This window comes from Galeopterus variegatus, unplaced genomic scaffold (assembly GCF_000696425.1).
Source record: "Galeopterus variegatus unplaced genomic scaffold, G_variegatus-3.0.2 Scaffold21648, whole genome shotgun sequence".
Taxonomy (NCBI): Eukaryota; Metazoa; Chordata; class Mammalia; order Dermoptera; family Cynocephalidae; genus Galeopterus; species Galeopterus variegatus.
The window spans coordinates 1-12,224 of record NW_007747759.1 but is presented as its reverse complement, the minus strand read 5'-3'; the positions used below and the strand labels follow the sequence as shown (position 1 = coordinate 12,224).

At 51.6% G+C, this 12,224-nt stretch overlaps 1 protein-coding gene across 2 annotated transcripts; it reads left to right on the top strand.

Annotated features, from left to right (window-relative positions):
* Positions 1-749: 749 nt before the first annotated feature.
* Positions 750-9,131, top strand: LOC103583320 (minor histocompatibility antigen H13-like). 2 transcript variants are annotated; one of them, XM_008564670.1, is made up of 4 exons: positions 750-1,089; positions 5,718-5,803; positions 7,601-7,803; positions 8,702-9,131. In XM_008564670.1, the coding sequence occupies exons 1-3, from the start codon at positions 1,066-1,068 to the stop codon at positions 7,749-7,751; spliced, it is 261 nt and encodes an 86-aa protein (XP_008562892.1). In that variant the 5' UTR covers positions 750-1,065; the 3' UTR covers positions 7,752-7,803; positions 8,702-9,131. The 2 variants fall into 2 exon arrangements, 1 of the variants encoding a protein (XP_008562892.1); XR_549849.1 differs by lacking the exon at positions 7,601-7,803.
* The last annotated feature ends 3,093 nt before the right edge of the window (positions 9,132-12,224 follow it).

Sequence of the window (12,224 nt, the reverse complement as noted above, 5' to 3'; positions counted from 1 at the left end):
CGCCCACCCCACCCCCAACCCCCAACCTGATTCCACAATCTGTGCAACATTCCCAAAGGGAATAACTCGCAACCCAACCCTCACAACAGGATAGTTCTGAATGCACTTGCAGCTCAAGGCATCCAGGGCAAGGAGGAAAAGGTATCAGAAGTATTCATTCCACAAATGTTAATTGATTCCATAGTACTTGCTGGGCACTGTTCCAGGTGCTGGGGACATGCAGAGGTTATGGAGCTGGCATTGTAAAGGGAAACCACGTAATGACAATGCCAGGTTGCATGTGGTTTGTCTATTCTGAAGCTGATCCTGGATTAATCACCTCCGGGAAGCTACTGGCATTTTATCCATGCAGCCAGCTTCTACTTAGGTAATAACTTACCTTTGTAGTTTCTATATCTGTGTTTCTCTGGGGGGTTTTTTGGTGGCTGACCAGTACGGGGATCCAAACGCTTGACCTGGGTGTTATCAACACTACACTCTAACCAACTGGGCTAACCAGCCAGCCATTTATATCCATGTTTCTGAAAGCACCATCTACCTGTATTAGATTCACCTGAGTTGTTTTTCAAAATGCAGGTTCCTTGGCATTGCCCAGACCTATTACATCAAACTTCCTGGGGACTGGACCTAGAAGTATGCACTTTTTCATAAGCTTTCCAGATGATTTTTACGCTTATTAAAGTCTTACAGCCACTGTTCTAAGTTAAGCATTTATATTCACAGCCATCAGGCAGATAGGCTCATGGTCTTTGCATTTTGCAGATGAGTGAACTGAGGCTGAGAGAAGGAAAGTGACTTGTACAAAGACACAAAGCTGGGGGTTGTACCACAGTGCATACCCACTTCCAAACTCCCAGCCCATAGCTCTCAGTCCTCCACGCACACACACACAGCTTCCAAAGTCTTCCCCAGCTCCCTTCTCGCAAGAGATATTGCTGCTCTATTCCCTACATCTAACCCTCTTTCTTCCCACACCTTCCCTGAAGCTTGAAGAAGAACACCCACACCTACTTCTACACCAGCTTTGCAGCCTACATCTTTGGCCTGGGCCTTACCATCTTCATCATGCACATCTTCAAGCATGCCCAGGTGAGTAGGACTGTACTGTGTCAGGAATCCTTCCCTGCAAACACCAGGGACTTACAGAGAGTTTATCTGTCACATATGCAAGCAGTCCAGAGATAGGCACTCCCCAGTGGTATGAGAACAGTCATGTCTGTGATTCCCTTGGCATTTCACTTGTGGTTGCAACATGGCTGCCACTGCTCCAGGCAGTGTATGCACATTGGTGGCAAGAAGAAGGAGGAAAAAGCATAGCAGTCGTGTCTGTTACACTCATCAGGAAGCAGAAACTTTCCTAGAACCCTCTCAGCAGAGTTTTGTCCACATCTCATGGGCCAGATCAGTGCCACATGGCCACCTCAGCAGCAGGAGAATCTAGGAAAGGAAGGGTTTGGCTTCTCAGCCTCAGTAGTGGGGCAGACGGAGAAGAGCAGGAGTGGGGTGGGTGTTAGGTGTTTTCAGCCCAGCACACACCTACCAGATGAATCATGGGTACTAGGTGCTGAGCCACCACAGAGTGAGCCAGAAGGGTTGGAAGCTGCCAGTGTAGCCTGCAGAGGGGAAGACTGGGAGGGAAAGCGAGCCGACAGGATTACCCTACTCTTCACTGGAAATAATAAGTGCTCCTGTTTGTTAAGCACTTCCCACATGCCAGGCCCTGTACTTATGAGAGTCCTTGTAATGAACAGATGAGGAAACAAGTTCAGGTGCCACACAGCAAGTATTGGAAAAGGGTTCAGGTGCCACACAGCAAGTATGTGGTGGAGCCTGGATTCAAACCGAGTCAGCATGAAAACCAAGGCCAGGCTCTGAAGCCCTGGCCATGGGAAAGGCAGTACAGAACATAGGCTAAGGGAACCCCATTGTGAATTCAGACTCCATCTAACTATGGGACTCTAGGCAGATTGCTAACAAGTTATGCTTTTTTTCATCGATTAGTAAAAACAAAAAATAGAAATAATTAATAGCCAGCTTGGAGTTGTTTGAGGATGAAATGAGTTAATGGAAGGGCTCAGAACCGCACCAGGCCAGTTAGTATTAGCTGTCATTGTTTCTATTCCCTCTCCCCCTCCCTGCCCCAGCCACAGAGGAGCTGCCTTTGATTTAATCACAAGAGCTGTGTGTTGATCACTCTGTGCCAGGCACTGTGTTCAGCCCTTTTGCTCATTAACTCATTTAATCCTTACAGCACTCCTCTGAAGGAAGTACCATTTTTATCCTTATTTTACAGAAGGTCCAAGGTCCCCTAACCCATAGGTGGAGGGAGAAACCAAGAACTGGTGGGAAACCACCTGCCACTCACTTCTGCTCCAAACAGCCTCAGAGGCTGTGCAAGCTGAGAGTGACATGCACTTGGCAAGGGGGTCATAGAGTGGAGAAGGTCTGTGTTCCAGCTCTCAGCCCCATGTTAAGATTCCAAGCCCAGAGCCATTCTCCCAGTGGCCACCCGGTGGCAGGCTTGCCTTCTGCCCAGCTGGACTCAAAGGAGGACCCCATTCAGAGTTTTCATGCATGCAGGAAGCAGGGGCAAGTAAGGTGGTCCTCTCCTTTGTGGGGAAACTGCAGCCCTGAGACAAAAGGAGATTTCCCCAGATCACACAGCAAGGCAAGCTGGGACCCTGCTGGAGCCTTGGACTTTGGGCTCCAAACTCCTGACCCAGCCTGATAACCAGGCCTGTGCTACTTCCAGCAGCAGCCCAACCCTTCTCCCCAGTCATCCAAGTGGGTTTCTCCCTGAAATCCTTCCTGGGAAGGGGATATAGGACACAAGGGAAACCCCACCCTGTCTAAGACACAGGCACTCCCAACTGCCACTATTGCCCTAGGTAGAGGTCACCTCTGCCTATGTGGCCTTCAACTCATTTACCCTCTATCAGAAACCCACTCCAAGCCAGGGAGCTAGCAGCCCCCTTAGGAAAGCCCTTAGAGACGGTTGGGTGTAACATCATCATTTTACAGAGGGAAGTGACAACCCAGAGAGGGAAGTAGTTTAGCCGTGATCACACAGCAAGGCCAAGTCCCGATGGAAAGCCAGGAATGCTGACCTCAAGATCACAGCCCCAAGCTATACATTCCAGCTTATCCTTAACACTGATTTTCTTTGGAGACATTCCCTGATGCTATGACAGAAAAGAAAATAATACAGGCTTGTATCTTCTGATAATAGCAAACTTGCTCCCTCCCAAAGGAGCCCCTCAGTGGTTGCCAGCTCAGGTGAGGCAGGCCTAGGGAGAGTACTGAATTTCTACCCACCTTCCCCTGAAAGCCGTATGTTTTGCCTAGTCTGGCTTTTGTGGAGAGGCTGCACTAGGCTTAGAGACAGAGGAAGCTGGGTCCAAATCCTGACAAACTGTGGTTTTAGACAGATCCTTCTCCCTGCTGTGATCCTCAGTCTCCTATAAGATCAGTATGAGATATACTTTATGTACTTTTCAGAAATTAATTTTTTGTGTGTGGCTGACTAGTAAGAAGACAGAAATTTTTTTTTTTTTTTTTTTTTTTTTTAAAAAAAATTTTTTTTTTTTTTTCAACCCCCCCCACCAAAAAAAAATTTTTTTTTTTTTTTCAACCCCCCCCACCAAAAAAAAATTTTTTTTTTTTTTTCAACCCCCCCCACCAAAAAAAAATTTTTTTTTTTTTTTCAACCCCCCCCACCAAAAAAAAATTTTTTTTTTTTTTTTGGCAGCTGGCCGGTGCAGGGTTCCAAACCCTTGACCTTGGTGTTATCAGCACCATGCTCTAACCAAGTGAGCTAACCAGCTAACCCCTAGAAATTAAATTTTAATACATTTGTGTTTGTTTCATTTTCTGTTTCATTAATTTCTGCTTTTGTTTTCATTATTTTGTTTCTACTTTTTGGGTGTTTGTTCTTTTTCTACCTTTTTTATTTGAAAGCTTAGATTATTTTAAGTCTTTCCTGTTTTATAATAAATTCATTCAGGGTTATAAATTTTCCTCTTAGTACCACTTAAGCTGCCTCTCACAGGTTTTGGTGTGGGCCTTTGCCATTGTGTTTTTTTCACTTTTGGCTCAAAGCCTAGTTCACAGCAAAGACCTGATGCTACTGGAGAAGCACAGTTGCCCAGGTTCAAATCCCAGCTTAGCCACTTATCCTTGTGACCTTGGGCAAATCATTTCCCTTCTCTGAACCTCAGTAACATCCTTATAAAACTCAGATCCTAATACTTAGGTACTATTAGAGTCAAGGATAATATATATAAAGTGATGTGGTTCACAGCCAACTCGTAGCAGATGCCAAGAAATGGTCTGAAGGTCGGGTTCGGGGGAGTGGAGGGAGGATTCTTTTGTTCTCTGGCCATGGGCTGGCTTTGCGTTAAGAATGATGTCTCCTCACCCCCACTCCATTCATCTCCCAGACACCCTCTTAACTTTGTGAGCACTCGTTAAAGAGCCATTCACTTAGTATTTACCAGGCCCTCTTCTGAGTGCCAGACATACAGCAGTGAACAAGACCGCTGTGGACCCTGCACTCATTGAATTCACAGCCTAGCAGGGGAGGGAGACCAGTCTACAGTGGCACAAGGATGTCCCATACAAACTGCTGGGGAATGCTGTGAGGGAGAATTAGAGGGGATTCTGAGTGCGTGCAACAAAGGAACCTGGCCTGCTACTTCCTGACAGAAGTAACATCTGAGCTGAGGTCTGGAGGAGGAGGATTTTCAGAGTTGAGGGGAGCATCGCAGGCAGCAGAAACTGCACGTGGAAAAGTCCTATGGCTGGAGGTGACAAAGAGGCTGGGGTGGCCAGAGTAGGGCAGGTCAGGTGAGGTTGGAGAAGGAAGTGGGAGTCACATCTCATAAGGCCTTCAGGCCACTGAAAGCATTGGGGTTTTGGAGAGGGTTGAACATTGGAGTGATATCCACTTTTCAGATGCTGCAAAGAAAAGAATGGCCTTAGAGTCTAGCATCCCGGGGTTCAATCCTCAGTTTAACATTCAGACCTCAGAAGCCTGGGCTATTCCCTTCCTCCTAAAGTATCAGCCTTCCTCCTCTACAAAAGGACCGTCACAAGGGATGTGGAGATGGGCAGAAGTACTCCTGGGAGGGCTGAGCTCAGTGCCTGCAGTGGGTGCTCCATGAACAGGGGCTCTTAGTATAATTCTCCTTTTCTCCAAACCCAGCTTTGCCAGTAGTCTCAGCATAGACACTGGGGGCCAGATCACTTGGGTGTGAATCCTGGTGGAACCAGTGACCAGCTAAGACACCTTAAAGCAGGCTGCAGCAAGTGCTGCATGTACAGCAGTTATGTCATCATTGTCATTATAACAGCATCTGCTGGGGCATTTGCTAAAATGCAAACTTCCAGCCCCAGACCTAGGGAAGCAGAGTCTCTGGGAAGAGGACCAACTCAGGTGGTTGTATTTTGAACCTGGCGTCCCAGGTGATTCAAGTGCTGGAACCCTTGAATCCCTGCATACTTGGGTTTCTCTGCATTTCTTGCATTCCCTCCCAGGCAGGAGCAGGCCTGGTCTGGGAGTCAGTAGCCCCGGGTTCAGGCTCAGCCACTCACTTGCTCTGTGAACCTGAGCCAGTAGCTGTCCCTCAGTCATTCCCAGGACAGGGTTGGGGTGTTAGGCGTGGCGCTGAGCGGGCACTCTACCCAGCATTGCCTCACCAGCCTGTGTCCTCTCACAGCCTGCCCTCCTGTACCTGGTCCCCGCCTGCATTGGCTTTCCTGTCCTGGTGGCACTGGCCAAGGGAGAAGTGACAGAGATGTTCAGGTAAGGCAGACAGTCTCAGGGGCACAGATGCACCTGCAGACAGCTGGTGGAGCCTGTCAGGAGTGTTTGTACACATCTCAAGCCACCAGCTTGCCCTTTCTGCTAGCACATGGGTGCCTGGCCCGTAGGCACCAGTGGGAACCTTTCCCTGGGCCAGGAACCAGGGGAGGGTAAGGCCTGGGGGCAGCCCAGGGGAAGGTTCCTCACCCAAATGCCAACTGGGTCTAAGAAGGAAATGGTGGGTGTGGATTCTTCTCTGGACTGCCCCACTCTCAGGAGCTCTGAATTCCCAGCCTACCTTTGCCACCAGGTGACTTCAGGCATGTCTACCCCCCACCCCCCGCCTCAGTTTCCACATGTGAGTAATAGAACTGGGAATGTGGGATACCCTAGTGTGACAAAAAGGGTCCTTGCGTATATGTCATGTGTCAGTCCCTGTTCAGCTGCCTCTGGCTGTAACTCATGGCACGTTGCTTTCTCTCCATCTCAGTTTGTGTCTCACTTGAACACATACCGCTTCCCCACGGCCGTATTTACCCCTGCCACACCCTGTGCACAGCCCCCCCATACCCCAAGGCCTGCGTGACTCCAACAGGTGTCTGCTCCCTAGCACAACCGACCCCGCCTGCCAGGGACCTAGAAATAGCTGCCAGCTGCGATTAAAGCTGCCCACTCAGGGGCCTTCCAGCTCCACCTGCCTAGCCTCCAAGTTGTCCCTCAAGCAAGCCAGGGCCTCCTGTGCACCTGGCTACCCGCAGGGGAGCCTGTGACTCACCCCTCCCCCATACCTGCCTAGAATCCCCAGATCCCAGCCTGCTGCCTGCCTATACCTCCTGGCCTGGCAAAGCCCTGTGGTCTCTGAGGAAGTGGGGTGGAGGGGGGGTGAACTTGAGAACAGATCTGGGAGAGCTTTTGGAACAGGCATGGCACCTGAGCCCTAAGCTCAGCACCTACCCTCCACCCTTCCTCTGACTCTCATCCAGCCTCACAACCCCCTGCCCCCACCCCTTGGGGTAAGCTCCCAGTCTGGTCCTGTTGTGTCCTTAGCAGGTGAAGCTCTGAAAACCCCAGCCAGGGCAGAAGGTGCTCCCTGCTACCCCCGCTTGGTTTCCCTAAATGTTCTGCCATTCCGGAACCCTGCCCCACCTTTCTGCCCTCCAGCCCCACCTCCACTCCCACACAGGAGGTTCTTAGGCTGAGGTGAAAAAGCAGGTGGTCTCTCCTCTTTCTGTCCATCTCTCTGCCCTGATTCTCCACCTTAGCTTCTGTTTTACTTTTCCCTTTTGATGGCATTCCCCTTTTTGTATTCATTTATTTATTTTTAGATAGGTAACACATTCACATTGTTCAAAATTCCGTTAGCTGTGGGAAGGAGAACACCCTCAGCCCCAGCCACCCACAGAGGCCAGCTCTGTTACACGGACGTTCAGAGACACTGCCGAAAAGCAAATGTGCATATACGTGCTTGTGTGTGGACGGTGGCAGTCTCGGGGACTTTTGTGTCTTGATTTTTTCACAGAACAGTGTATCCTTGAGATATGTCCACAGCAGCACGTACAGATCTAGAGCATCCTTGCTCTTTTGTCCAGCTGCATAGTATGCCTTTATGTAGGTACACCTTTTCTTTTGTATTCTCCTCTTAATACCGGCTTTTCTCCACAAAGTCTGGAAGTGCAAAGGTAAATTAAAAATAAGACAGTTCTGCTCCCTGCTCCTTGGAAAGGAAGTCTCTATCCTCCCTTAGGCTTTCCCCCTCCATTTCTTTTTTCTGTCTCTCTGTCTCTGTCTCTCACACAGCTACGAGTCCTCGGCGGAAATCCTGCCTCATACCCCAAGGCTCACCCACTTCCCCACAGTCTCGGGCTCCCCTGCCAGCCTGGCCGACTCCATGCAGCAGAAGCTAGCTGGCCCTCGCCGCCGGCGCCCGCAGAATCCCAGCGCCATGTAATGCCCAGCGGGTGCCCACCTGCCCGCTCCCTCCCACTGTCCCGGGGCCCAAGGTAGGGCAGACACTCCAGCTGCAGTGCACAGAGCAGGGAGCATTGCCAGGGGTGGGTGGCAGGAGGCAGCTCCTCCACGACCACCAGGCAGTCGCTGTACCCAGCCACAGGGCTGGGCAGCAGGGCAACCATGAACTTCAGTGTCCTCACCAGTAACATGGGGCTCACCTGAGAGAGTGGATATAAGTGGCCCTGGTCATCAGTAGTAGATACTGTTGCTACTTACCATACATATATATATATATATATATATATATATACATATATAAATATATATAAATAACACTGGGCAAGTCACTTTCCTCTTGGAGCCTTTCTTCATCTGTAAGTGGGCACATTCCTGCCTCATGGGGTTGATCTGGTGAGGAAATGTGTGTATTGTCCTTGGCATGAACTCACTTGCTCAATAACTGACGCCCATAGTAAGAGCTAAGCCAGGGTGTCTGCCTTCAAGAGCAGCTCTGGGCCACTTGCCAGTAGAGCAGTGCCCCCCCACACCCTCCCGGGGCTGAGCTGGTTGGCTCCTGCCGTGTGCCCTGGGAGGCAGTCCAGTTCCCCTGGCCTCATCCTGGCTGCCCCTTTTCCTACTCTTCAGCAAGCCATTCAAGAAGCTTCAGTTCGGTCCACACAGGCCCAGGCTCAGCCTCTCATCCATTTGCCACTGCCCTTGCTGCTGCTTGGCACCACTGGGCACAGATAAAGTACAACAGCCTGTCTGAGGAGTGCACACAGTGGGGCTGGGCATATACCAGAAGATGCTGGGCAGTGGATGCAGGGCCGATGCTCCTCATGTGCCCAGGGGTTTTCCTGGGATCGGGATGCAGGAAGATGGGGAAACAACAAAAATTCTGTTGTCTCCTTCCTCTAATGTGTTCTTATTGTCTTATTTTTTGGTCAGTTATGAGGAGTCAAATCCTAAGGATCCAGCGGCAGTGACAGAATCCAAAGAGGCATCAGCATCGGAGGGGCTGGAGAAGAAGGAGAAATGATGCGGCTGGTGCCTGACCCTCTGAGGCCAGACCAGACAGGTGGGGGATGGACTGCCATAGGCATGCACAGGCAGAGGGTGCAGGAGGCCAAGGGCAGCTCCAGGACAGGGGATTGGGTAGCAGGACCCCCCCAGCCAGACCTCTGTGGCCTTGGTTTCCCTTTCCCCCTTCTCTGGCCCTCCTGTGCTCTTCCCCATCCCCTGCAGGCAAAGGAAGCCCCCAGCATCCCCCTCCCCAGGAGCCAGGTGGGGAAAGTGGATGTGATTTTTAGATTTTTGTATTGTGGACTGACTTTGCCTCACATTAAAAACTTATCCCATGGCTGGGGCGGGCCACTGTGCTCCTGGAAGGATACTTTGTATAAGCACACAGTGTCTTGTACTGGGTTTACTAGATCTCACCTGCCCACCCCGAAAACTTCTCTGCAAGTCCTTCCCAGGTGCCCATAGCAATGTCTCTGGCCAGTGGGCCAGCTCAACGCCCCAAGAATGCCCTCTGGCCAGCAGAGGGAGCCCACGAGCTCTCCTTCCCAGACATCAGGTTTTCCTCACCACCTGCCACCCAACACTTGGGGGCAGTAGGGTTGTTAGACAGGTGCTTTGTGCCCCTCCACCTTGGTGAGAGGTGGGGAGAGTACCAGACTCAGCAGGGGGACTAATAACTATAAAGCATGCTGGCTTCCTGGTTCTGATGTACATATGGCTTCAGCTGGAGAGGGCCTAGACTCTAGTTTGCCCTGGAGATCAAGTCCTCAATTCTCCTTTTTTTTTTCCCCCCTGGTGGGTGGTTGGTACAAGGATCAAACCCTGGACCTTGGTGCTATCAGCACCACACTCTATAACCAACTGAGCTAACGAGTCAGCCCCCATTTCTCCCATTCTGCTCATTCCTGGGGTTCTTCCCAAAATGACTACTCTGGAAAAAACAACAACAACAAAGAAAAAAAGAGGCTAGCCGGTTAGCACAGTTGGTTAGAGCACAGCTTTATAACCCCAAGATCATGGGTTCAGTTCCCCTTACCGGCCAGCCACCAAAAAAAAAAACCCAAAATGACTACTCTGGAGCCAGTCACATCACAAGGGCTAGGGTCCCTAGAGAGGCTGTAGGGAGGGATTGGTCCCAATGATTCTGAGAGGCCATCTAGGCCCAAGAGCTGGAGATCACAGGGTTTCCCTAAGGCTTGCTTCAGATAGTAGCCCGGGCCTAGAAGAGAGCCCACCCCCAATGAACTGGATGAGGAGGGGCCACTGCCTCATCCATCTGCCTAGTGTGGGCTCACTAGATACAGAAACTTGACACAGAAGAGGGTGGCTACTGGCCTGAGATTCAGGCCTCCAGCTCCCAGCCCTGGACTCTCCCTTGCCCAAGCTTCAGGTCCAAACACTAAAAATAACAGTGACTTCCAGTTTGGAGGTGGCTGAAAGATAAGCCTGACCAGAGACTCATGAGTGTCATTTTAATAATCTAACTAGGTATTGAAATGTACAAGCATATTGTTTTAGGATTTCACTTGATTCTCAGTCTTAGGTTGGAGGTGTTATTATTAGCTCCATTGTGCAAGTGAGGGAATGGAGGCAGCTTGCCCATGGACATCGGTTTGACCTCAAGCAATCCAAATCAAGTTCCAAGTTCCTAAGGACTGTGCAGCTCTTTTCCAGACCCCTGAGACCCAGTCAATGTGGCTGGAGTGCTGGGCGCCTCTGATCCAGCCACCCAACTCATCTGGGCCCAGGACTCTATGGAAAGGAAAGAAAGGGTAGGAAACCTCAAAGGCTTCTACCAGCCAGGGGGGTCCCTTTCAGGGACTTCTCGGATCCCTGCCGATTCCAGTCTCCTTCGGCAGGAGAAGGCCGTGTGGTCCTGGAACAAGGCCCCTCTGAGGGCGGCAGCTGGGGCAGGCGGCCCAGGCACACAGCGCGGTTAGCTTTGCAGCCCAGGGTCCACAAAGGCCTTATTGAGTCACCCACGGCCCCCGGCGGAGGCCGAGGTGGCAGTGGCGCCGGGCGCCTGCCATCTAATGACCGTCCTGGCCCAGCCAGATGTTCCACAGACCTCGGCAGCGGCCAACCAGGGCCCGCCCGGCCAGCCGGCACCGCAGAGGCCACTCTAATTCCAATTAACCAGCTTCAGCTGAGCAAACAGCAGGCAGTGGTGGCCCAGCCCGGGCGGTAGGCCCGGCCCGCAGAGCCTCCGAGTCTAGACTCCAGATGTGAACTGCCACTGCCAGAGTCCCATGGAAAAATGGCACCAGGCTGGGCACGGATTGGGTCTGCACACTGGGGAGGTGGGGATGGGTTGCTGGGCAGGGCCCCTGGTGGGCCTGGTGCCAGCCTCACCCTGGGGTGGGGGTGGGTTCTTGGGAAACTGCTCTGAAATCCGCGAGTTCTGCCCCTGTTTTGTTAGGTGTCCTTCTCTGTGCCTCAGTCTCCCTTGACTGCAATTAGTGGGAGGGCCTCCAAGGGCAAAACCAGCCCTGCTGAGAGCCCCAATACACCCTTTTATTGTGTTTAACAATTTAACATGTTGCTAGAATTATACTACTATTTTAAAAATAATTTATCCTTATAGCAACCGTAGAAGATACCTACCATCATGTTTACAGATAAGGAAGCTGAGGCAGAGAAACATTTGAGCCCTGGGTGACTGGTTTACAAGACCATGTTCACCATGGTGCCATTTGACATGAGTCAGGGTACTGAATTCCTGGTTCCCTTTCCTGGGGGCGGAAGAAGTGGGGGTCTGCAACCTCCAAGTCTGAGGGAGCACGGCTGGCTTCTGCAGTGTAACTGGAGATGATCTGCCCACTGTCCTCATGTGTCCTCAGCTGTGAAATGGGTAAGAACCGCCCTCCTAGGGCAGATTCAACTTTTGACGGGAAAGCCTTCAGACCCTCCATCAGGCCTCAGTACCAGATGTGAGTTAAGCATCGGGCAAGTCGCTGGGGACAGGGAAGGGCACACAGTAGGTCAATGTCTCCCAGCCCTGAGCTGACATTCTGGTCAAGGACACAGAGTTGAAGTGGATAGAAATGGGATAATACCACGACAAGAGCTATGACAAGGTAGTTAAGATGCCTCTGCTTCCCACAGTCTTGGCTGGGGTCCCTGAGAGACAAGAGCCTATGAGATCCAGGAGGTCAGAGTTCAACTGCACAAATGGGGAAGTTGAGTCCACCCCAAAAAAGGGGCAAGACTTGGCGGTGTCTCGCAAAGCTCTTCCCTTGTCTCCCCGCCCCGCCCCCGTTAGGAATTCTCTCCATGATTCCTGGCCGGGTCGCGGAGGAGGGAGCGGGAGGAAGCTGCATCCTGCCCGGGTGCGTCAGGAAGGGCCGCGCGAGCGGGCAGGAAAGCACCATCCCCACCCCCGCCGCGGCCACACCTGGGCTCTCCAGGCGGGCAGGGGGGCCAGGCCGGCGCCTGGCTCCAGCGAGTC